The sequence below is a fragment of the Eumetopias jubatus genome, unplaced genomic scaffold (genome assembly GCF_037043125.1).
Source record: "Eumetopias jubatus isolate StellerSeaLion01/CBP00866 unplaced genomic scaffold, mEumJub1_p1.0 scaffold_8, whole genome shotgun sequence".
NCBI lineage: Eukaryota > Metazoa > Chordata > Mammalia > Carnivora > Otariidae > Eumetopias > Eumetopias jubatus.
In genome coordinates, this window is record NW_028274814.1 from 95,766,372 (window position 1) to 95,793,537 (window position 27,166).

Consider the following 27,166-nt stretch of genomic DNA (forward strand, 5'->3'; position numbering starts at 1 on the left):
TTTTTTTTTTCTCCTTGTTTCATTGTGGATAGTTTCTGTTGCAGTCTCTTCAGTGTCACTCCTTTCTTCTGCAGATTTAATCTGTAAATCCCATACAGTGTATTTTTTATGTCAGACATTGTGGTTTTCATCTCTGGAAGTTTGATTTGGGTCTTTTTAATATTTTTTGCTCTTTTTAATAAGTTTAGTCTTTCCTCTAGCTTCTCAAACATATGAAATTCAGTTTAATAACTGTTTTAATCCTTGTGTAATAATGCTTTCATCTTTTTGGGTGATAAGCTGGGCCAAATCATAGGGCTCACCTAATTTGTTTCTCATATTTGGAAGATCACTGTCTGCTGCTGGGTGCCTAGTGTCTTAAAAATTGTTTTATGTATTTTTTCCAGTTTTTTACTTGTGTCAGATGGGGTTGTAAATATGATCCCTGTTACTCTATCTTGATTGGGAATCAAAGTTCTATTTCTGTTTGTATTGTTTATTCTGCACCATCCCAGTAACCCTAACACAAAAACATACATTTACACACATGCTCCAATAATTTTGAGCTTCATGAGGATAAAGATTGCAAGTGTTTTTTGCTCATGATTATATTTTGAACACATAATGGGTTCTTAATACATTTTGTTGATTAAATGAATATATACATGTGTGTATAGTTACATTATTGTAGAATAAACACACATATTAGGGACATGCTAGCTGCTTGTAAGCAACCCCTAAATTTTAGTGACTTCATCTAAAAGAAGTTAATTTTTATTTATTGAGCATTCTGCAGCAGATGCACATAGTTGATACACAGTTCTTTATGAAATAATTCAGGGATCTGTGTTTTTTCTGTCATGGATCTTTGTAATCTTTTCAAATTTTATTGTTATCTGTACCTCACCAATGAGATGAAGGGAAAGGAAAGCTTGGAAAAGGCACACCTGTTTCTAAAAAGCCTTGGCTTAGAAGTGACGCATACTTTTGCTCACATTCCATTGGTGCAAACCAGTTTTCTGCTGATACTTATATGTGTGGTGGGCTGGGAAATGTAGTCCCTGGCTGGGCAATCACTCCCTGGCAAAAAATCCATACTGTGTATAGGGGAAGTGACGCATACTTTTGCTCACATTCCATTGGTGCAAACCAGTTTTCTGCTGATACTTATATGTGTGGTGGGCTGGGAAATGTAGTCCCTGGCTGGGCAATAACTCCCCGGCAAAAAATCCATACTGTGTATAGGGGGAATACCCATGTGATCATTGATTTTGAGGTGCAGGGATTCCAGAGATGATGTAGTTCTTCACTTATTTGGCCTTCCACAGGTCATTGCTGAAGACCAGTTTTGATGGACTTCTGAGGTAGAAGTTGGGCCTTAGTTTACCTTTATTAAAAGGTTGTTTCCTGGACTTTACCCCAGATTCTGCTGAAATAAAATTACTGTGTTGAGGCTTGAGGGTAATGCATTTTTAATAAACTCCCTTGTTCATTCTTGTATTTGCTAAGTGTGATACCTACTGGTATAATGTGTTACTTCCAATTTTTAATTATTTTTCCTTAAAAGAGAATGAAATAACTTGGAAAATAAAATTCAGTGGAATAGCTTGCAGCCAGATAAAGTCACTCAGAAACACATTATCTGTGTCAAATTCATATTCAGCATGGTCCTACCAATTTTGTGGCCATGGATGTTCATAAACATGTACAATGTTCTTTCATAAACAGATATAGTTCTCTGTCATAGTACTAACAACATTGTACAAGGCCCTTTAGGGGGCAAAAATAAACTAGATTTGACCCTGTCTTTAGGTGTTTACTAGTTGGGGAGAAAAGACATGTATACATGTTCATGTTTCACTGATTTGAATTGTACATTTTTTTCCCATATTAACCATCATGACACTCATCATTGCCTACTTGTGTGTGAACATGGTCTTAGTTGTTCATGTTGTGATTAAGACAATTGAATTATGTGAGTTGGGTTCTGTATTTGTTGGTCTTAATTACTGGCTTAAATAACTTCAAAATGACCTCACTATGATAGGACACTGAAACATAAAGGTATTAAAAAAAAAATCAGCTTAAAAGAGTTCTCACTGTAAGTATAAAATGAAAATTCTAGTGAAAAAAAAATCGTATCGTAGTTTCATTGACAGCATTTTTTCTTTCTTGATATAAAAATGTTTATCTTAAAAACCACAGACTTAAGTTTGATGGAATATACTTGATCAGAGTCCTGATATTCTGTCTTGAATATCTCTCAAATTTCTTTTCTCTGGTACAACCACTCTAAATTTGTATCTATTGCCTAAAATACAGCAGTAATCAGTGAACTGTCTTTCTTTTCTCTAGTCTTTTTTTTTTTTTTAATTTTAAACCTCAGCAACCTCACCATACTTCAGAGTAACAGTTTTGAATTGCAAATCTGATTGTTGCTTTCCTGTTTAAAATCCTTCAGTGACTTCCCATGGCCTTGAGATAATCTCCCCTTGTCTTTAAAGGAGGACCTGATTTCCAAGCCAGTGCTTTTTAGGATGGGCCATAAACCTAATTTTCTGGCATTATCTTTTTGTGGTGTACATCCCTTCTCATCATAAAACCTACTCTTTCCTTCCTCTACATTTGGTAAACTCCTACTTTTTCTGGTGTTTATACATCACTACTGTAGCCCTTATCAAATTGCCCTGGGAATCTGTTTAAAGATTTGCTACCCTCAACAAGCTATTTGTAAAAATCATTAACTGGGTCTCACTCCTTTTTTGTGTCTCCAGCACCTAGATGAATGCCTGATGCTAACAGAAAAATTAACATTCTAGCAACACAAAATTAATGTTTGTTGGAGGAATGAATTTTCAATAACTATATTACAATATAAGATTCTGATCATGAAAAGTACAAATTCTAAAAAAAATATTCACATGAAATACAATTTCAACTTCATAGAGGTAGGTTGAGGATAGATCTCAAAGCATAGAGAGAAAGTAGTCAGATATTGATGGGGAAGAGATTAGACCAGACAGATGGGCTCAGGCTGGGGAGTGAAACCAGTGAATCAGATCAGTTTAAATTCTAGCTTTAGAGTATGGATCTAGAGTATTTAGAGTATGGATTTCTCCCAGAAAACTCTGAAAAGGGAAATTGAGCACGTGTTGTCGAGGGCTTTTAGTATTTAGGGTGAGGCTTATACCACTTTGATAGATGATAGGGAGCTATTCAAGAATTTTGCCTTCATGAATGACATATGTATTGCTCTAACTGATTGTGCAGATTTCTCAGGGAGCAGTATCTTACTTGGTTTTGTAGCTTGAGGATTACCATAGTGACCACCTAGCAGGAAATGTTGAATGAATTGACTTAGTTTCCATATGTAATTATAAAATAGTGCAATTTTAGAGTTTGAAAGAACCTAGCATTAAATTTATGCAGTTATAGATTTATAAATTAACTCAGGGAGAATTGGCATCTTTATGATGTCTTTTTACTCAAGAACATGGTATGTCCTTCCTGTTTGTTTAGGACTACCTTTGTGTTTTTGTATGTGGCAGTATCTTATTAAAGTTTTCATTTTGCATTGTGGTCTCAAGCATTATGAAGTTTTTTTGTTTTCAATGATTTTTGCCCTGTATTCTGTCTAGTCTGATATCAAGATTCAGATTCCTATTTTATTTTTATTTGTATTATATTTTTTAGTATATTTCTGTCCATTCTTTTATTTTTAATCTGTCTGAAGACACTTCGTTTTAGGTATGTCTCTTATCTAGAGCATAGAGATGGATTTTGCTTTTTTTAAGCCAATCTGAAAATTATTTTCTTTTTAATTAGGTGAGTTACATCTGTGCACATTTATTGATAAAGAAACATGCTATGTTTGTTTCTGTCACAGGGCTTTCAAATGTCTAGTGTGTGTCTACAGACCTCTTCCGATGTGCTCTGTTTTCTTTGTGTCCTCCTCCTCTTTGGTGTTTTGGAAGGTTTGATTTCCATTCTAGTTGTTACCTTTCTTTAATCGAAGTTTGTCTATCTATCTGTCTTGGCCTTTAGATACTGCCTTTGTGCCCTACCATAAGCAATACTAAACTTACCTGGTTACTGTTTTTCTCTTACATCATTTGATTTTAGTCAATTTACCTTAGAGTTAATCTCTATGCCCTTAGATATATTTAGGTTTATACTACTGGAGTTGTGCCTCTCAAGTTATAGCCCTTTACCTCCCATTAATATTTAAGAAATTTATGAATTTAATTTCATCTTTCTCTTATAGTTTGTGTTATTTTTATATTTCTAAAGCTTATAACATTTAAATAGCTGTTTTGTCAGCTTTATCCCTATTAAAAAATAGACTATTTTTTAGAGCAGTTTTAAGTTCATAGTAAAATTGAGACGGTGGTACAGGGTTCCCATTCACTCTGTCCCCACATTTGCACAGCCCCTCAACACTATGAATTTTACACTTACTATAATTGATGACCGTAGATTGGCATATCATTATCCCCCCGAGTCCAGAGTTTATATTAGGGTTCCCTTTGTTGTATGTTCTGTTGGTTTTTGACAAGTGTATAATGACATGTATCAACCATTGTAGTATTATCCAGAATAGTTTCACTGCCCTAAAAATCCTCTATAGTCCATTTAGTCCTCCCCACCCATTAAATGCTAACAACCATTGATCTTTTTATGGTCTCCATAGTTTTACTTTCTCCAGAATGTCATATAGTTGGAATCATACAGGATGTAGCCTTTTCAGATTGGATTCTTTTATTTAATAATATGCATTTATTTTCCTCCATGTCTTTTCATGACTTGGTAGCTTATTTCCTTTTAATGAAGAATATTCCATTATCTGGATGTACTAGAGTTTGTTCATTCACCTGCTGAAGGACATTTTAGTTATTTCCAAGTTTTAGCAATTATGAATGTATAAACATCTGTATGCAGGTTTTTGTGTAGACATAAGTTTTCAGCTCCTTTGGGTAAATACTAAGAAGTGCGATTGCTGGACCATATGGTAAGAGTCTGTTTAGTTTGATTAAAAAACGGCCAAACTGTCTTTTAAAATAGCTATGCCATTTTGCATTCCCAGTCGCAATGTATGAGAGTGCCTATTGCTTCCCATTCTTGTCAGCATTTGGTATTGTCAGTGTTCTGGATTTTGGCCATTCTAATCAGCGTGTATCATTGTTGTTTTAATTTGCATTTCTCTGATGACATATGGAATATCTTTTCATATGTGTATTTGCCTTCCCTATATCTTCTTTGAAGTGTCTGTTCAGATCTTTTGCCCATCTTTCAGTCGGGTTGTTTGTTTTCTTACTGTTGAGTTTTAAGAATTTGTATATTTTTTATAACAGTCTTTTATCAGATACATCTTTTGCAAATATTTTCTCCAGTCTCTGGCTTGTCTTTTCATTCCCTTGATATGCCCATCTTTTAGTTGTAGTTCTACAGTGAAATGTATTTGCTTCTCACCCCCAGTCCTTAGTGTTAAAGCTTCACCAGCTTCTTCTGGATTATGTGAATCTCTGTTCTTTACTCGATCACCGAGTCATGCTTAATACAAGAGATATTCTCTAGAGTTTTACAGGTTTATAATTCTTTGTCTCTGGCCTTGGACTTGAAGGACACTTTGGCTGGATATAAAATCCTCATTTCCCATTTTTTTGAGTATCTTCAAAATGGTATTCTGTTGTTTTCTAGCATAAGATGCTATTGACATTTAATACCAGTCTGATTGTCTTTACCTTATAGAGGTGACTTAGCTTTGCCTTTAAACTTTTTTTATTATGGTAGCTTCACATATTTGTGTTTGTTTTCCATGTTTAAATGGATTGGATTTCCCTGGACTGTTAGGAGGAGGCTCCTGTGAAGGAGTAGAATAAACCCAAGATAGCTTTCTCAATTTTATGTTCAAGAGCTTTCCCTTCCGTTGTTATTGGTGTATCTGTGTAGCCACTTCTGTCTCTTGGAGGTAAGCTTTTTTCAAGAAGGTTTTCTCCTCTAGCCCAGTGTCTCTGTAAACTTTACAGGTTTAACATTATGTCTAGAAATGATATTTCTAGAAATAGAAGAAAAATACTTTTATACTACCTTCTGTGATCCGTTTGCTTTGGAACCTTGCCACCCTCTCTCTCCTTTGATGTCTGAGCCTTCTCTCTCTCCGTCTCCATTATTCCTGCCATGCAGTTTGGTTTCAGATTCCATGAATTTTCCCCTTGGGGTGGGCTGTGTCCTGGAAGGGTCTCTTTGCTGGATGCTCTGCAGTTTCTGAGAATTGAGGGCTTTACCGTACTGTTTGCTGCTTCAGGACTGCAAGTAGGGTTTCGTACTCCACCTGCAGCTTGGAGCCTGTGGAGCCCTTTTCCTTTTTCTCCATTTGTTCTCATATTCTCCCAGTTTCCACTAAGGTCAAGTCCTCTCTTTTGGGGTAAATGTAATGATTTTTGGGTTTTGAGGCTTCGTAGGATACCTCTGTAGTCCCTTCTGCTTCATGCTGTCCCTTCCGCATAGTTGCTGATCCCGCTGTCTTGGCAGTGTAGCCACGTTCTCTCGTAGTCTAAGATTTGTGGGGATTCCCTTACCTAGTGTTGTTGATGATGTGGTCTTTGGGTTCTTCTGATATTTCAGTTGGTATATTTGGTTTTCAGGAGTTGACTTGGGGGGATTCAAAAACTATGCTCCTATCACAAGTACAATACAACTAACCCATTATTTTATTAATGTAATTGTGACCAATATATAGGAAGCTTGGATTTTTTAATCCCAAAATTTGAAAGATTAATTTAGGGCAACATACAAAATTGCATATTATTTATGTCTTAAAGGATTTTTTAAACATCTACTTGATACCTTTTGAGAAGTCATGTATAAATGAGGGTGTGATTTTATTGTTAACATTTTTCTTAAAGTGCAAATATGTATCATTTGCCTCTGGTTGCAGTACTAAATGGGTATAGTCTCCTAGTGGAAATTTTAGACTAATTGCCATTTGGTACATAAAGTTATCTATGAGTGAACAAATTTTAAAGTAAATATGAAAAAACCCCACTGAGTTTTTATTGAAATGGATAAATGCAATTAAATTCCTTGCTTGATGGAAACAAATATGTTCAGAGAAAAGGGAAAAAAGAATGAAGTCATTTAATTGTTTATTTTCACATGTAATATATAATCACACTTAATCTTTGGATGTCTCATGGAAGAAACATGAAAATTTAATATGTGAGTTAGAATTATTTATAATTTTAGATTTGCCTGATTGTCTTCCACAGAGCAAGTGCTAAATAAACATTTTCAGTGTGAACATTGTAGGAGGGGAGAGTATTAATACTTTGTAATTTTATTAGTAAAGATTATATAGTCTGCTGAATCTAACTTCAAACTATGGAAATTCAAAATAAAATGATCGATTTCTCATAGGAACTGAAGTTAAAAGATGAAGAGTGTGAAAGGCTTTCTAAAGTACGAGATCAACTTGGACAGGAATTGGAGGAACTCACAGCTAGTCTGTTTGAGGTTGGTCTCTTTACGTCTTGGCCAAGAGCAACATCTTGATTTTTATATATTGATAGAATTGTTTTTTGAGGGAATCTTGGAAAAGATATGCTTAGCTTCACACATAATTTATAAGTCATCTAAGAAAAAGTAAATCTTTAAGAAATGTAGAGTCTACAACTTAAAATGATGGGAAAAGGAAAAGACCCTGTGGGCTACCAGTATCGGGGTTGTTTAAAAATGCCTACGTGGAAAGAAAGGAGGTAAATTTTAATTTTGTTTTTATCAAGTATTTAGGGCCTGCTTTAGGGTAATCTTATAATATGACTCCACAACAAAGATAGCAAGCCCTTGAGGTAGCTGAGAGATGATGGTTTGAGGAGTGTTAGAAGGCACATCTACTTGTTAGAAGGCCCACCTGTTTATCTCCAGCCTGCCAACAGGACCACAGTTTCTGCCCAGCTTGAGCAGTGTTTCTCATGATGGGTGCCGTTGACATTGTCATTTTGTATTTCTGATGTTATAGTCAGGATTCTCCGGAGAAATAGAACCAGTAAGATGTGTATATATACATACACAGTATATAGAAAGAGACTGATAATAATGGAATGAGCACAGGTGATTATGGAGGCTGACTATTCCCAAGATCTGCAGGGTGAGTTAGCAGGCTGGAGACCCAGGAGAACTGATGGTGTAGTTCTAGTCCAAGTCCGTAGGCCTGAGAACTGGAGAACTCATAGTGCAGTTCTAGTCCCTAGAGTGACAGGCTTGAGACCCAACAAGAGCTGATGTTTCACTTGGAGTGTGAAGGCAGGAAAATTCTCTCCTACTCCAAGGGGATCAGCCTTTTTGTTCTATTTAGGCTGTCAGCTGATTGGATGTGGCCCAGCCACATTATGGAGAACAATCTGCCTTAGTTAACATACCAATTCAAATGTTAATCTCATCCAGAAACATCTTCATAGAAATACCCAGAATAATGTTTGACCAAATACCTGGGCATCCAGTGGCCTCGTCAGGTTGACACATAAAATTAACCATCATACTTGGCTTTGGCCCCAAAATGCTAGTCATACTCCTTGATCATTTTGAAAACTTTTATAAGTTGTAAACCTGGGAAGCGGGGAGAGGACAGTACTTAATTTGATTAAGAACCACTGTCATAGAATGCCCTTTTTGGGTTAAGACCTCGAGCCTTTAAAAGTGCCTTATTCAGGGGCACCTGTCTGGCTCAGTTGGTACAACATGTGATTCTTGATCTTGAGGTCATGAATTTGAGCCCCCTGCTGGGCATAGAGCTTACTTGAAAAAAAACAAAAACAAAACAAAAACGGTTCCTTGTTCAAAACAGTTGATGTGTTACTGGAATGACTACTGCCATTATCAATTGTCAATAATTTCTTTTTGGGGAGCCTGCTGGTTCATTCAGTAGAGCATGTGATTCTTGATGTCAAGGTCATAAGTTGAGCCCCATGTTGGGTGTAGAGATTACTTAAAAAAATAAAATCTTAAAAAGATGATAATAATTTTTTTTCCTCTAAAAATTTCTTTTTAAAAGTTTGTAGTAAAAGATTTTAGAAAATTTTCTTCCCCTTTTGTTATTTTTATTTATACAACATCTATTTCAGTTTTAGAGGTATGCATATTTTCTTACATAATTGTAATCCTAATATATTTTGTATTTTTTTCTTCAAATAACATGTTTTCATGTTGATTTGCCTGGTCATTGTCATGAGAGTCATAACCCACCAACTGCATATTACACCATTTCTATCATTACAAGTAACAGTGTTAACACGTTACATGTGGGTTTCTTCAGATGTGGGTTTTCCATGCCCCCTCTGCTCCACGCCCCTTTGCCCTGTCCTCTGTCTTTTTTGGGGGGTCATTTTCTTTCATGAACATTTAAAAACTGATTATTATTTTGTTAGCTAGTCATCAAAGACTAGAGGACAAGAGCTATACGACTTATTACATTTTTGTTTGTAGAAGGCATAGACAGAAACCTTAGACTTTTTCTTCCAGTATTGTCTGGCCAGAAGAGAATTTTATAATGATATATGGATACTAGATAAGAAAGCAAATATATTAAGCTTCTCACTGGCCTGCCCATAATTTTAGCCCTGCTTAGTTCCTCTTGTCTGCACTTGCACGTATATTCTGTTAGATGAAGTAGGAAGAAAACAAATGGGAGGAAACTTCTCCCTCTCCATAGCAGAATGTGAAGGACCAGAAGTGCAGTTTTTGCAATAAGTGAAAAGGTATGTCTAAAAAAAAAAAGAAAAAAGGTTTTGGGCCCCTGGTCTATCCCCGACCTGACAATGGCTAATAGCGTTGACACTATATATACTTTCTGGGAAAGAAGTTACACTGACAAAAGATGATTTCAGTAATGAAGAAAATTGTATTCAGACCAGTTATTTATGAATTTTGTAAAAAGATGCTAGAAGTTTTTCTGTGGTCTGTTGTGTGTTCATGATCTCAGTTTCCCATTGTCTTATGAAAAGATTTTTTGCTTGTATTTTAGGTATATGTATATATAGTTTTTTAAGAATTAAAAATTATTTTGAATAAACACAATGTGTATAGCTTTGGTAAGCTTAACATGTAAATTCAAATTAGGAATTTGTTGTGTATGAATAATCTTGAATATAATTACATTTTGTAGCAAAGTTGGGTCTTAAAATTATATACAAGAATTCTAAAATTATATATATGTATGTGTGTGTATATATATTCCCACCTAGTGTCTCAGATTTTGAGATATATAAATATAAAAATATTTGAGATATATAAATATAAAAATGAAGTCAGGTGAAAGAATGCTTTACAAAGTAGTTTCATTTGACATGGAAAAGAAAAAGATAGGTAGCCTTAAAATTTTTTTCTTTTACAGTTTGTCAGCCAGTTTTAGTAAATGTCTATGAGATGCCGAGTTTTCTCTTCATAATGTTATGAGGCATATAGAGCAAATTACTGTCATGCTGTCTGTGAAGACAATGAGGCATAAAAGGTTGAGGAGCAATGCTGGGATTCAAATTCATAACCCTGATCCTTGCTTCAAGTACTATTAAAATCATAAGTGGTACTTCCGTTTGTCTCGGGCCACAGAAAAGGAGTCCTCATTGAGGCCTCTCCTTTATCCCACATTCACAAGGAAAATCTTGTGACAGTACCTCCAGAATGTAAGGCAAATCCGTCTGCCTTTTTACTGTGATATTGCTAACAGCATTTTACAAACCATCATTATTTCTTACCTAGACCAATAGATGCCCAACTTTTGTTGAGATCATGTACTCAATCTGTAAAAGAAAAATTTGAGCATGTACCTTTATTATGATGAAAATAAGTAATATTTATCGAGGGTTACCTATGTGGTAGGCACTGTTTTAAGAGCATATATACTTAGAAATTATATATATACACTAATGTGTTACGTAAGTTATAAAACAGTAGTTTTAAAAAGCAAGTCAATAATACTAAGTTTTTTATTATAGCACAAAATTATTCTCACTAAAATATATTGTGTGTGTGTATATATTTAGTGAGAAGAGTATGTTTGATCATGTTACCTTGTTTTCGAAAATCTTGTTTTAACAATTTATGATTCAGATGAAGTTCTGGTCTAAATTCCTTTTTTTAAATCAGATGTAATGTGGCTGATAACTTACAAATATATGGATCCAAATGGAAGAAGTACATCTTTCCCTGTATGAAACCATTTTCCTCAATTTTCATTTCCATTGCTGGTTATGTGAAGGTTTCTCCAGAATACTCTGTAGTGAATTTGTCTTCTCTCATACCAACAAATTGTCTTTGCAAATTAATCAGAAGATGTTGAGTTTAAACATTATTTTAAAGAAAGAAAGAATTTGAAAAAACACCTTCTTCGTTTGAATCCCTGCTTAACCAGATAGGAAGAAAATTCCATTTCCAAAGTCTGTAAGTGAATAGACATGAATGTTTATATCAGAGGTCTGCAAACTACAACCTACAGGGCAGAACTAGCTTATGGCTACTTCTGTGCAGCCTTCTGAGCTAAGATAGGTTTTTGCATTTTTAAGAGGTTAGGGGAAAAAACCAAGAGTACTTTGTGACATGAAAACTGGAATTCAGATTTCAGTGATGATAAATGTTTGTTGAAATGGCCACATTCACTGTTAATGTGTTATCTGTGGCTACTTTCACACTTCAACAGAGACCGCTTGGCTCATAAAGCCCAAACTGCGTACTGGCTGACCCTTCACAGAAGAAGTTTCCTGACTCCTGGTATAGACGATACTTGTATCATCTTCACCTTTAGAATAACAGAGTGATGGAAAATTTTCACTTTTTTGGAATCTACGACTTAATGTCTTTTGTCAGTTTGCAAAATCCTGTGCGTTATCTTTTTAGTTACTACTTCTGCCTCATTTCTCATGCTCTCTTCTCTCCTCTTGAACTCCAGTTACGTGTAGGTTACACCTCTTCACTGTGTCCCTCATACCTCTAGAAGAAAAGTCACCCCAAATTCCAGCTCTCTTCTCTGGGTTTACATCTTCTCCTGGATATTGGTCCCCTGGTTCTTCACATTTTGTTAGCTCTCTAATGCTGTCAGACACATTTAAAAAAATTTTGTCCAGCTTCTCTAGTTGTTCTCCATGGGAGGTTTGGTCCAAGTTGCACAGTCCACTATTAAGGAAAGTAGAGTCCATTTCCAAACATTTAAACAAATAGTCTCTCCTTAGCATGAGTTACTTTTGCATTTATAGTTGAAATGTCACTTACCCTGGAGGGTCAGATTAGATATGTTTACTATTTTGAAAATATCTGCCAAATAGTGATCTGTTGACATCCACTTGTCATCAGAGAAAAATTCAGCAAATCTGAAACATTTGTTATTTTAAAAAGAAAACCTCATTAAATTGGCAGCTCTTAAGGATTTTGATACAAGGTAACCAGCATAATTGTGCATGGAAGATTTTCACACTTAATCTCATCTCATTATAAGGCATTGATAGTAAAGCATTTCTTATTTAAGCTAATGTGATCTGTAAATTCATGTTCATGGGCATATAAACAAGCCGCAATTCATTACTACTGTAAAAGCAAATGGGAGTGCCGCTGTCCGACTCTGATGTGGAGAATGTTTACTCTTCCACTGAACAGTTGATAGACTTAGTAAAGGTGCCATTGTCAAACATGTTAACGTCTTTGGAAACTGATTTCCTTCCTTCCAGCCAGCCAGCCAACCTCCCTCCCTCCCTCCCTGCTTCCTTCCTTCGTTTCTTCCTTTCCTTCCTCCCTCGCTCCCTCCTTCTCTTCCCTCTCATAAACTGTAAATTGAAGTTCTAACATACTTGTTCTTAAATCCCAAGGGATTATCTCAAGCACCCTGTATATGGTTCCAGTCCATCCTTAATCTTTTATGGGACTATTCCATACAGCAGAGTAATTTTTTAAAAATATAAGTAATTTCAGTGACTTTCTTCCTTAAAAGATCATAAGGTTTCATATTGCACTTATAGTAAAACCCAGAATTCTTAGTTGGATATTTTATTTGATTATTGGAATGTAAACTGAATGTAAGCTCCTTAAGAGACAGGGACCTTGTTTTTTTTCCCAGTATATTATCAACACTTGGAATAGTACCTCACAAAGAGATGTCATGAGTAAATTTTGATGAATAAATATAAAAAAAAAAGGAATTAAATACCTAGATGGTATTTAAATGGTACTGAAAAAATAAGACCTTTATTAAAGGCTAATCTCTGATTTTCCTTTTTAGATTGTTCTGCATAGAATTGTCAATATCATTTCGTGAATGTTTTTATTGGAAGGTCTAAGGCTTCTCAGCTGTCATTGCTATAAACTGCAACATTATTGATGTGTTAATATTTTTACTTGTCCCTTCTGTGTATCTTTACTATGACTAATAATATGAATATATATATTGTGGCCAAATTACAGAAACCTGACTACAGAGAAGTTGGGTTTGACACGTGGGATATTTATTTTCCTTCATCACATTCAGTCTTTACACAAACATTGATCAGGATGATTGAATGCAACTTGGCTACATCAGTGATATTAGTACTAAAAGAAAGTACCTATCCCTAATTCCTACCAGTTTACCTATCAGATGACAATTGCTATTTAAAGAGTTGACATTGAATATTTATTTTCAGGTTAAATTTTGGTAGTGTATTTTTGCTGTAGTCATAGACATTTGTTGAAAGATTTTTGAAAACAAAGGCTAAATACTTTGTTTCCAAAATTTGAGATTTCAACTTTTTCAGGAAGCTCATAAGATGGTGAGAGAAGCAAATGTCAAGCAGGCAGCCGCAGAAAAACAGCTAAAGGAAGCACAAGGAAAAGTAAGTTTTTGCTGCTTTAATAGTAAAAAAAATGCAAAATCAGTGATTACTGTTTTAAAGATACTTAAACATTTATTAGATTTTGTTCCTGTTGTAAACTAGGGCTTATTTTAGAAGATTTGGAAACTACAGGAAACTATAAATAGAAAGCAGCTACCACACAGATAAAATAGTGAACAGTCGGTGCTCATTTATATTAGAACCAAAGGATTTTTTTTTTGAAGATTTTATTTATTTATTTGATAGAGACACAGTGAGAGAGGGAACACTAGCAGAAGGAGTGGGAGAGGGAGAAGCAGGCTTCCCGCCGCAGGGAGCCCAATGTGGGACTCGATCCCAGGACTCTGGGATCATGACCTGAGCCGAAGGCAGACGCCTAACGACTGAGCCACCCAGGCGCCCTAGAACCAAAGGATTTTAAGTCTTGTGAATCACATGTATTATCAAAAGGATTATATAATCACATTTTAAAGTTAATATTTTTTAAGTCGCTGGAAAAAAAAAAACCCACCAAACTGTTCCTAGATTTTTTTACTTTAGGAATGAACCACAACTATTCATAAGCTGTTTATATTTTGAAGATTTTGAACATTCACATGAATTATATGTTAGACATTTTGATAATTTTAAAAATTTCACTTCACATCATGAATAGCCTCCAAAACTAAGCCATATAGAAACATTAAACAACTTGGTTTCACTTTCTTTTTATTACTCCGCAGCAAATACAAATTAAACTTACACATCGTCTTTGAAAGGATAGTGTTTTGACTAGATTGCTAGCATTTAGCTGCATCTGTCATAAAACATAAATTAGTATGTGGAACTATGTTGATTTCTTTTCAAGATCGATGTCCTTCAAGCTGAAGTAGCTGCATTAAAGACACTTGTCTTGTCCAGTTCTCCAACATCACCTACACAAGAGCCTCTGCCAGGTGGAAAGACACCTTTTAAAAAGGGGCATACAAGAAATAAAAGTACAAGCAGTGCTATGAGTGGCAGCCACCAGGACCTCAGTGTGATACAGCCCATTGTAAAAGACTGCAAAGAGGTAACTCGTCAAGGACTGTCCCCTCTGACTCTGTTGATACTTACTAATTCTCATCACTGAGGTGTCAGTTGTGATTTTTGCCAGCAAAATTTTTAGTACAAAATATGCAATATTAAGATGGGGGAGGCTTTATCTAGAGCTGGCTGCTTTCAGGGAATCTTCAGTTCCATTCTCTACTTGGCTGACCTTGGAGTTAACCTGCTGGAAACTTGGTAAGTTTCTTAACCTTGATATTTCATTTAGGGAGCAAACTGTCATGTGTTGTATAAAGGAGAGTGGGTGGCTTTAATGATCTGGCTAGTCAGAATTTATTGGTAAGATACTCTAACAATATGAATATAAGAAATGTGTGAAAATAAGGTGATTTTCTTGAACAGTACATTGCTTTTACTTAAACTCTGGGGGAGGTAGAGTTTTATATCAGTAAGAGGGTCTTGAGTTAATTCAGATAATTAAGCAACAAAAAGTAGAACTAATGGTAGCCTTATCATTTTTAAAAGATGTGTTGTGAAGGTAACTGAGATGCTGTGGAGATATTTTGAGCTGTTTTTAGTAAAAATTGTATAGTTATAAAATATTTTTTCATTTTATCATTGCATGCTATGAGAAAGCATTTCCAAGGGGATTGATCATGGAGCAGCCCTTCCCTCTTTTTTTTCCTGAAAAGCTGTATTTTACATTGTTGTATTCAGGTTCATCATTGATCTTTAAGAAGCTGAATCTGCTCATTTGGTTAAGTTTTTGTGTGGAAGCCAGGATTTTATTAAATTGAATAATCAAGGTCATTACTTACTTTAATTGAATTGGATTTTGTTTACTTATTAATAAAAAAGGTGCTAGTGAGAGAGAAGTTGAATACGTGGCCAAATCTGAATGTGACAGAATCTAAAATCCATGTTGGTGTTAAATATTTCAGAAACTTTTTTTAGTCATAACTTTAATTTCTTTGAATTTAATTAGCATTTTTAATTGCTTGGTACAACTTGTATTTTGCTGCAGTTTCTCAGTGTGTATGATTATATGCCTTGTTTTCTGTTGTTTACACTAACAAAATTTAAATGTTTTCTCATGGGACATTTTAAAGTTTTGTTTTTAATTTATGAGGTCTCACGAAATATGAATAGGCAGCAAGCAACTTCAGAATAACTTTCTGCTTTTCAGATATATTCTGTATTCTAATGTTTTGTGAAAACTTATCAAAAAGTTTTATTAGACAAAGGAAACACATAAGGTTGACCTGTGTAAGCCTTAGAAAAAGGTAAAACATTTGGAAAGAAAGTGAACCATGTCCATGTTTCTGTAGAAAATGTGACAGGCAGTCAGAAACGACATTTGCAGCATAGCTTCTGAAAGCACTTAAAACACACGTTTGTGCAAGTGCACACGCACACACACGCACACGCGTTATGCAAGGCTTTGTGATCGAGTCACTTAGACACGAATTTGAACTTTTACAGGTGTCTTGATCTGTAACCTCGGGCAAATTATTTACCTCTCTAAGCCCTAGTTTTCTCATCTAAAAAAAAAATGAAGATCATAGTGTCTGTCTTGCTCGGCTGTGAGGATTAAGTGTCTGTGGAGCGCTTGCCAGTTCCTGGTGCAGGGTCAGCTCTTAATAGTTTAAATGACTGCCTTTGAACTAGAATCTTTCCGTAGAGTACCACTTACCTGCCTTGGGGTTTATGTCCATTGAAGCGTAAACTTTACAAAGAAAATGAATTTGGAAATGTAAGTATTATTTGTCTGCTGTTTTTTTTAATCTTTTGCCTTTAGTTTTGATTCAAAAAATTTATGGATTGGGATGAAAAAAATTCACACTGAAGTTGCCATTATACACCTTAAAAGAAAGTCTGTAGGAAAGCTCAGATACACTCAGCCTTTTATTACCGTCATGTGAATCACCGGCACGTGAGGTTAGGCTCTCCTAAAGGCCATAGCTGCTGTCAGGGTATCGTTTATGGTGTGCCCAGCTCTTCTGGGTGAGAGTGGCTTAGGGCTGCAGGAGGATGAGGGGCACTGCCGTGAGTGGGCAGCCGGGGGCAGGTGTGGCTCTCTATGTGACAGGTAGGATTGAGCTAAGTAGAGGGCATCTGGAGGGAAGAATACTTGGGGAAAATTTATTCAAGGGAGGAGGGGAAAAGAGGAACAACTGGAAGAGGGACTAGGAAGATGGGTGCCAGCCTGCATTATTGTTGGTCATTCAGACAGTCGCTGTGCCAAAATGTATCTTAATAAGTGTGTTTTAAGATAGTTTAGGAGATTATATATGTGCTGCTTTTAGTCTTGCTGCTTATATAGTAAACATTTTCAGAGTTCTTTTGAAAATGCCCTCAGGTAATAGCAGAACAATTATTGTCATTTTTGACCCAAACTAGGTTTCACAATTTAGTCTCCATTTATTCAGACACTCTATTTAATTAACTTGGCTCCAGATTACTTTTTGATTATTTTCAGGAAAGACTTCTCATCACTTGTTTTATATTCAGAGAAGTGTGCACATGTGCTTTAGAGGAGCTCTAACATTTTTGGGGAGTGGGTGGGGATCAAGGTAGCATCATTGGACACCATAGTAGATCCATTGAAAAGAGCTAGTCAGTCATTTGGGGTTTGGATTTTTTTTAAAAAAAGTTGGTACCATGTTTTGTAACTCATCAAGAATGGTTCAGTTCATTATTTTCAATGAAGAAGATTTCTTTTTCAGTAATGTTTATATTAGGTTTTGGTTTTATAAAGTGATTTTATGTTTGTACCTTTAAAAAGATTTTGTGTTTTCTTTTGGTTTGTTTGTCAGGCTGACTTATCTCTGTATAATGAATTCAGATCTTGGAAGGATGATCCTACAATGGATAGATCATGTCCTTTCTTAGACAAAATTTATCAGGAAGATATCTTTCCATGTTTAACATTCTCAAAAAGTGAGGTAATTTTTTTTTAATTTTAATAGTAATACATTAAAGTTGTTCCTGTACCTTTTGCTAAATCATGTTTATATATTTTCTCTTACATGAATAATTTATAATAACATGTCATGTTTTATCATTTTCTCCATTCCAAACAAAGATCACAATCATTTCTTGGCATTCATTTACTGAACATCTTTGCTTAACTTGAGCAGAGGCTCATTCCCAGTGAAGTATATGTTGCACCAGAGTGAAGTAGTAAATGTGAATCGGGGGTCAGGCTTATTTCTTGATTCTCGGTCTGAGGTTCAGTGTTAGGGAAATTCTGTACACTCCAAGGCGTTTATTGGGTTTATCTGTACATGACAAAAAATCATATTTAATTTCTTCATCTTTAAAACAGGAAAAAAATGCCTTCCTTATGTCACAGGGTTGTTAAGAGGATGAAATGAAGTGAATTAAGTACATACAAAAACTTTTAAAAAATACAAGGTACTATACAAATGTAAAGTCATCATTTTAATTTGTTCTTACATGTAGAAGGCTTGTCTATAAATATCCTGTCAATCACTGTTTAAGAAATGTAATCCTAAGAATCTTATGTTAAGTCTGTAGAAGATTTAATTTTAACATTACTTGTAAGGAGAAGTTAAAATGGACAGTAAGACACTTTTGATAGGTACATGTTATTCATTGTGGCTCTGTGTCTGTTTTTGGGTAGTCCATTTCCAGATTAGTAGTCTTGCCCGACTGAAGAAATTTGCCGATTTCATCTATTGTTGATCAGTTGCTACCATCTCCATCTGGGCATTTAATATTTGATAATCCAGCTAGTTCTTTGTAGGTCACTCTTGTGCACATAAATACAAGTTCAGAAAATACATAGCTGTAATTGTATATATTGCTGTGTTATGAATGACCAGTATTTAAAAATATGTATAAATTTGGCAAATAAAACATAAGGGTATTCATTTTGAAGTGGCATTAATAATGGATGTTAATTGTGGGTAAGAGATGGACAGATTCGAATTAATGCCCTCAATCCTCTTCTAAATAATGAGAAAAGTTACTTAGCTATAACTGAATTGCCTTTCATAACGATATTTGAATTATAAAGGAATTCAAACCAAGATTATGTAATTTCTTTTTCATTGGCCTAGGACCAAACTAGTGGAGCTTGGGGAAAGAATCATTTTTTAAAATCCAGTTTACTGTAGAATGCAATTTTAATATTCTTATGCCAGCATAGTATCTGATACTTTGTTTTTTTGAAGTTGGCTTCAGCTGTTCTGGAGGCTGTGGAAAACAATACTCTAAGCATTGAACCGGTGGGATTACAGCCTGTTCGATTTGTGAAAGCTTCTGCAGTCGAATGTGGAGGACCAAAGTACGTTTTCAGAACCATGTCTTGTGGAAGACACTGAGTTTTAAAAATTTTATATGTTGTAAATACTTAGTTTTTCTAGTTTTAAATGTGATTAAATTTCTTGTTAGCTTTCTGTTTAGTTTGTGCAGCCTAAAGACAAATCCTCAGTGTGAGATATAGTATTTCAAATTTATCATCAAAGGAGAGCCCTTTTAATTACAAAAATATACATATATTTTGGACTAGGTATTAGAAATATTTTTTTAGACCATATGTTGTGACTCATTCAATTCATAAAATCCAGCTTAGTGGATCATAAGCAGAATTTTTGTTTGTTATACATACATACATATAGGTTTTGGTGTAAAATATTTCTTCCTGAGGGTTGCCACTAAAAATAGTTTGGGAAGATAGTGAATTAGACCAGGTCTTATCAAGCATGAAAACAGGGTGCCAAAAAGACTTCTGTAATCCTCCCCTTTCATTCTATCATATAAAGGATTCTCACTTTGGTAAATAACCAGTTCTATCTTTCATACATGACAGACACTTGGCAGTTATAAACCTTCAGAGGTAAGACTCCCATATTTCATAGCAGGGCAGGCTTTTTACTCTCCAGTCCTAGGAGGAGGAAAGACTGAAACCAGTGGTTCCTAGAACTTTTGGCAAAGCTGTTTGCGAAGTGATGGAAAGAGTTGGAGGAAGCTGTTTAGTTGGTGTTAAGAACTAGGTCTGTATAGGGCACTGGAAAGTCTGAGAAAGCTCCTAGAAAGCAGGAATTGACTCTGTCTGGGTCACAGTGAAGGCAGAAGAGAAAAGGTCTGACTGAGATGAACTAATAGGTCTGTGTGAAAGCCTGTTGTAGGAGTCATGTGGTTCTTCCTGATCACACAGTGTGTGTTCAGGTAGCTGTCTGTGGGGAGTACCTGGTCACATGTTTGCTTTCTGAGCCAAACATCCACCACACTCCTTCCATGCCATGACTGTGGCACAGTGCCCTCTGAATCTAGGGGAAGGGATTTACAATTTCTAAATTCTGCTCCTTTGGGGCACCTAGGTGGCTCAGTCAATTAAACGTCTGCCTTCAGCTCAGGTCATGATCCCAGGGTCCTGGGATCAAACCCCACATCAGACTCCCTGCTCAGGAGGAAGCCTGCTTCTCCCTCTACACTCCCCCTGCTTGTGTTCCCTCTCTCGCTGTCTCTGTCAAATAAATAAAATCTTTAAATTCTACTCTTTCCACAAGCTCCCGAATATTTTTATTCTGATCATCAGTGATAACAGTTTTTGTGCTTTTAAGGTCTCTGTATACCTTACTTTAAATATAGTATATAGCAGTTTTTATTATAGAATTTTAAATTTCTACTTGCATTATATAAAACACATGTGCAAATATCAAATGATGACAAATGAGGATATCAGTTAGTGGATTTATATAGTATTTTAGTAAAATAATCACATAGATTAGGTTTAGGGAACAGTTTAGGTAGTTTAGGGATATTGTGCTTAAAGGAATGGGGTTAGATGCCAAGGTGTTTGGAGTACATGTTGGAGAAACTTCAGGAAGATATTCTCTTCTCTGAAATGTGAAGTTCGGCCCTGGCCTAGGCTCTCATGGACTAGGTGGGGAAGATAATCACAACGTGAATGGCACATGCTGTAGGAACTTTGGGGAAGCCAAGACCCATCCCGTGGGTGGTGATCAGGGGTGTTCTCGGAGGAAAATCTGATCTGGGTTTTTGAAGCAGGAGTGGAATTTGGGTAAAGAAGAGTACATATGACTGAAGGCCTGGAAACAAACTGTGTTCAGAGGCTGGTGAGTGTATGGAGGGAAAGATGTGACAAATCTGAAGAGAACTTTGGAGAGGAAGAGATTCAGGTGGGGATGGTAACAGGAAAGGAGTTAAAGATGGCCGACTGGAAGAATGGTGTGACATTTCGGAACTTAGTGGGAAGGGCTCTGGTTTGGGCAGGTCTAGATTTAGACAATGTTGACATCACCAAGTGAAAATGCCAGGTAAGGGTTTAAAATCTGGGGACTAGAGCTGCTAAGAGGTACTGAGGAAGTGTAGCATGTTAACAGAACTCTGGCCTTGGAGATCAGAAGACTTGACATTGAACCTTAGCTGAAATAAGAATGTGTTGGCCATGACAGTTCAAAGATGGCTTTAGAAATGAGGTAAGAAACACTTTCATTATTTCAGAAGTTGATGCTTAATACGACTTTAGCAAAGCCCTTTCAAAATTAGAATACTAGACAGATAGGTATATGTCTTTTTCCAGAAGAGTAGTGTATACATTGATTTTTATCAGTTAAGTGCTTACTTTTCCTTCTTGTGTAAATTGTACTTTTGGAAGTTCCAAGGACTTCCAACACTTGTGCCATTTTTTAATTTCTTGATCTTCTATCCTTCCTAAGCTAGTTGTGTTTTAAAAATATTGTTATAGATCATTAAAGGAATTTTCTAAGAAAGGAACAATGAAGCAAACTTTCTTTGAAAATATGAGAATTCTTTTGTGGTCAGAATGGCCATCTCCAAAATTATCCTATTTATAAAGTTTCTTTTTTTAAGATTTTATTCATTTTAGAGACAGAATGAGAGAGCGTGTGAACTGGGGGAGGGAGAAGGAGGAGGAAGAGAGAAGAGAATCTCAAGCAGACTACACCCTGAGCATGGAGCTTGACATGAGGCTCAATCTTACAACCCTGGGATCATGACCGGAGCTGAAACCAAGAGTCAGACGATTAACCAACTGAGACACCCAGGCACCCCGAGAATGATCCTATTTTAAATACACAGTCTCCATTTGTTTTCTTAATATGGGGGCACATTTGTATCATTTCTTTTAAGTATAGCTGAAATTTAATGTTCATGTAACATACTTTTCTTTGTAATTTATAATGTTATTTATTGGGTGCCTGGGTGGCTCAGTTGGTTAAGTGACTGCCTTCGGCTCGGGTCATGATCCTGGAGTCCCAGGATCGAGTCCCGCATTGGGCTCCCTGCTCAGCAGGGAGTCTGCTTCTCCCTCTGACCTTCTTCCCTCTCATGCTCTCTCCCTACCATTCTCTCGCTCTCTCTCTCAATAAATAAATAAATAAAAATCTTTATAAAAATAAAAATTAAAAAATATAATGTTATTTATTTATTTTTTAAGATTTTATTTATTTATTTGACAGAGAGAGTGCACCAGCAGGGGGAGCGGCAGGCGGAGGGAGAAGCAGACTCCACACTGAGCAGGGAGCCTAATGCGGGACTCGATCCCAGGATTCTGGGATCATGACCTGAGCCAAAGGCAGATGCTTAACCAACTGAGCCACCCAGGACACCCCCTATAATGTTATTTAAAATGCTGTTGGCCACTTTATTTTAGTTACAGCTGTACTCATTTTGGCTTGATAGTGCATGGTAGTTGTGTTCAGCCATGGTCCTAGCTTAGGAGGGTAATAGCTGGGCTGCTTCACAGTCTGCCCTGATAGACAAGCCAGCATCATCACTGTATTGAGCAGTAGAGTGACGGGTGGCTCGTCACTTAACCAACAGTCATTGAATATCTGGTGTGTACCAGGCACCTGCTCAGTGCCTGGCAGTTAAACAGTCTCTGCCCTTTAGAGACTGATAGCCTCATTCCAACCAGAAAGCCATCATACCAAGTCTGAGAGTCTGTGGTAGTGTGCAAACAGAAAGGATGGTATGTCTGAATATAGTGCACCCCTTATATAATTATTGAGAGTCAGTATTTTTGTAAGGTGGCTTATTCCTTTGTATTTCTCAGGCCCGTGTGCATCTAGAATAGTGCCTGGTATGTACTAGGTCTCAAATATTTGTTGTCTTAGTATCAAACTTCTACAGAAGGTAGGAGCAGAATGCTTTCAATTTTATTTTATGTTTTTTAAAGATTTTACTTAATTATTTGGCAGAGAGAGACACAGCGAGAGAGGGAACACAAGCAGGGGGAGTGGGAGAGGGAGAAGCAGGCTTCCCGCTGAGCAAGGAGCCCCATGTGGGGCTGGATCCCAGGACCCTGGGACCATGACCTGAGCCAAAGACGCTTAACGACTGAGCCACCCAGGCACCCCTTTCAATTTAAAAAAACTAAAATTTTGTCATTGTTTTACAGAAAATGCGCTCTAACTGGCCAGAGTAAATCCTGTAAACACAGAATTAAATTAGGGGACTCAAGCAACTATTATTATATTTCTCCTTTTTGCAGATACAGGGTAAGTAACTGAACCACTTTGATAGGAACAAAACTCATTTTGATATGAGAAGTTTGACTATTTATGACTTTTTCCCTTTCGGCCTAGATCACCTCTGTATGTAACTTTTTTACATACATTCGATATATTCAGCAGGGGCTCGTGAAACAGCAGGATGGTGAGTGTTCTTCATTGGTTACAAAATATTTACATAAACCTTCAGCAAAAAGTATAGAACACAGTAGTAATGCTCAAATAAACTTTATTATTGGTACATTCATATTGAATCTCTCATAGTTATAAAATGTGTGGAGGATTTGGGAACTAATGTCTTTTAAAATGTATTTAACCCTTAAAACTGCCTCATTTTACTCTGATAGGAGTTTTAAGCAGAATCAGTTATAACTCTTAAGGGTGGTATATTGATAAACCACATGGCAAAAGGGGAGTAAAAAGCTTATTGAAATTGCTCCTAAGAAATAAAAATGAGTAAGCTCTAGACATGGTCAGATTTATTTTATTGCTCTAACAATAATTTTTTCTGTATTTTGTACTTTTACATGTGAACTAATAAAGCAGTGATGAGGATAGGTCCGAATGGAATAAAGATTACTATATTCTGAATCAGCTGAAACATATAGATGATATATCCGAGAGAGCCAACCTCATGCAAGTGTTTGAATATTTTTAATATAGTCTTTCATGTTTACTGATGATTCTGAAGCCAAATGTCTTAAATGCCAGGCATGAGAATGAATATGGCCCAACAACTCCAAAGCAGTGTTTCTTGAATACACGTGATTGTTTTAAAACAAATAGCAGATCCTAAGCTAGGGATAAGTCCATACCTATTTGAAGTTGTAGGAAATTTCCTATTCATATTTTTTCAGGGACTGAAAGTAGTTTTATATTTAAAAACTAGAAGGAGCCTGCTATCTTCCACCATGTAAACCAGTGAATCTTAATTCTGTGGAAAGGTTAGTCATGCTGATAAAAACTTAATTTAGCATTTCAAAGGTCTGGTATGTTGAGAAGAGTCATATTTATTTAGAATTCCATATAATTAGATTTTAATGCCTAAAAGAATGAGAGTGAAACCTCTCAATGTTGAATTTCAAAAGGCTGAGTAGCATAACGTAGTCTTTAAAGTGTACAATACTTTTTATGACTTTAATAAAATTGAAATATTTTTGAATACCTGTTGGTGGATAATAGGATTTAAGCTACAGAACAGATGATTTACGTTAAGTTAAATTGTCAAGTGTGTTTTTTCTCCTTGTTAAAATAAGTTTTTGTAGGGAAGATGAAAGATAATCTCCTCTATGAAAATAGGGAGAAACTGTCATGAGTAGTACTGGGGGTGATGGTGATAAAAGTGGCCTCTTCTCTGGTTTCTGTTACTCTTCCACTTCATGGTACTTGTTACATTTCATATAATGTGTGGGTTTGTAGAGATAAATATTACTAATTTTAAAATATGTGTATTATCCATGCCTTGTGCCAAAAAGGACTTAGGGCAGCTAAATCTAAAGCAGGGTTTCTGAAGCTTGGTACTATTAACATTTTGAGCTGGATAAACTTTGTTGGGGGCGGTTGTGGGGGGGTGCTATCTTGTACATTGTTGGATGTTTAACACCATTGCTGAGCTTTACTCAGTAGATGCCAGTAATGAAAAATGTATCCAGACGTTTTGTCAGATGTACCCTCGAGGAAAGAAAATCTCCACTGGTTGAAAACCACTGATCTAAATCAATCTCTAATCTGGTGATATGTCAAAGGAAGACTTTTTATCTGAAATATAAAGCCAACTTTTTTCCACTTACAGGGAGGGCTTGCCAAAGTAGAGATAATTGAATTTACAGATCAGCCTCTACATTTATTTTTATTTCTAATTTGAGCCACATACAAAACCATTTTCTCGGTTATTTCTGAAAAAGAATGTTACTGAGTTCCCTGGACTGTCTTTTGTTTTCCATTTTTTCCTGTTTTACTCTGTGTTGGTGTTAATAAACAGTGGAATGGCCAAGATGTAGCAAACTAACGTAAGAAGATCCCTAAGTTAGAATAATTGAGGATTGAGTGTAATTACTTAAAACGGCAACATGATCGCCGTTTACTCAGGGCACTGAAGCAGATGCTGCTGGGCTAAAGCGGTCATGGATGTATCTAACAAATAGGTGAATATTGTTCATTTATTGATAAAACTGGTATGCTCACAAATACCTGAAAAAATTTCTGTGAATTAGCAGTAAAATGGTGAGGCATTAGGTACGTCGTTAGGAAATGCCCAGTTGGCACTTCAGCAAATGTTAAATTTTCAGCAAAACAGCTAAAAAATAATTAAAATGATACTTTATGATTTACGTGTCTCCTTTTCTATTTGTATAGTTGATCAGATGTTTTGGGAAGTTATGCAGTTGAGAAAAGAGATGTCATTGGCAAAGCTGGGATATTTCAAAGAGGAACTCTGATGCTCTGCCTGGGACCATGCATGAACCTCCCTGAATACCTGGAAAATGGCTGAATATTTTTATGGTTACTTGATATTTATTTCCAAGGAGTGGGCCCAAGACGTTTTCTCTCTTTTGCAGATTACACTAAGAAGTACTGTGATTTCTTTTAAATTGACCTCTGCTGTGTCTGCTTACTCTCTAGTTGAACACACTATAAAGAATTATAGGTGTACTAGTGATTGTAATTTAGAGTTGCAAAAAAAAAAGCTAAATAAAATACGTCAATGTTAGATTGAATATGTTTTTGCTTTCTCTTCTAGCTCTGACATGGCATGTAGGGTAAACTGAATGTATTGAATTACAGTTTTCAAACTGCACAGCAGCCTTTGAGAGGCAAGGAAGAAGGCTAAGCAGACAGGATCAGCTCTGTCCCCCTGCAAGAATGGCTCTATTTTTGTCTGTTTTGTAGATTGGGCTTCAAAGAAGGATTTTATTTAAAGAAGGCAAAAAGAAGAAACCAGAAAGTGCTTAATCTCTCCATCTAGAGAATGCTACTGTTAGTATTTCTGAAGAACCTTCCAGCTTTCAGATATTTTCTACCTACATATGCATATTTCTGAAACAAAAAGTAGACTTTCTTCTTAAATATTTTTTCTACATGTCTTTAATCACTCACTACATGGTTTTGATGTTAATATAATTTGGAAATTAGCTTAATTTTTTTTCATATCATAATGTTGTGATGAATATCCTTATGCGTACTTCTTTGCACAGTGTTGGGTTGTTTCCTTCATGTACACTTGCCTAGAAGTAAAATTGTTAGGTCAGGGTATATGTGTATCTTAAAATATTTGATCTGCTTTGCCAATTGTCCTCTACAGAAGTTGAACAAATTTATTTTTACAGCAGCATTGTATGAGAGACCTAGTTTTCTGAAGATGGCATTGTTTTCAATTCTGTTCTCAAAGATTTGGTCAATCTTTCCTGTAGAAGATTCAATCACCAGGATGGGTGGGAGTCTACAGACAAAAGGATATTTGAGAATGATATGGTGTGGTAGAAACCATCACTACCAGGCCCGGCTCAGGAATCTGAAATTGAACATGAAAAGAACTTTGAAACTAGAATTTTATGTCCTGATAAATAGTTATTCAAATGTGAGGGCGTAATAAACATGTTTTCAGACTTTGAAAACTTTAGAAAATTTTCCACACAAAGATGCAAATTAAAAACACTTTTGGAGAAAGTACCTAAGTATGAAGAGAAACAAATCCAAGAGATGCTACAAGAGATTTGGGGGAAAAGAAAGGAGATACTTGTGGAGTTTGTTGATGACTTTAAAAGAATAAATAAAAGGTAAGGCTAAAGA

The 27,166-nt window shown here is 35.9% G+C and overlaps 1 protein-coding gene across 2 annotated transcripts in view; it reads left to right on the plus strand.

Annotated features, from left to right (window-relative positions):
• Positions 1-26,069, plus strand: part of RAB3IP (RAB3A interacting protein) — a 44,428-nt gene extending 18,359 nt beyond the window's left edge. Inside the window, exons 4-11 of one of the 2 annotated variants that reach the window (XM_028111007.2) lie at positions 7,396-7,491; positions 13,749-13,826; positions 14,674-14,877; positions 17,669-17,797; positions 19,052-19,164; positions 23,266-23,365; positions 23,453-23,522; positions 25,733-26,069. In XM_028111007.2, coding sequence (XP_027966808.1) covers positions 7,396-7,491; positions 13,749-13,826; positions 14,674-14,877; positions 17,669-17,797; positions 19,052-19,164; positions 23,266-23,365; positions 23,453-23,522; positions 25,733-25,815 — 873 coding nt within the window. In that variant the 3' untranslated portion in view covers positions 25,816-26,069. Of the gene's footprint in view, positions 1-7,395; positions 7,492-13,748; positions 13,827-14,673; positions 14,878-17,668; positions 17,798-19,051; positions 19,165-23,265; positions 23,366-23,452; positions 23,523-25,732 lie in introns of those variants that run through there. The other variant, XM_028111008.2, reaches the window with a different exon arrangement.
• The last annotated feature ends 1,097 nt before the right edge of the window (positions 26,070-27,166 follow it).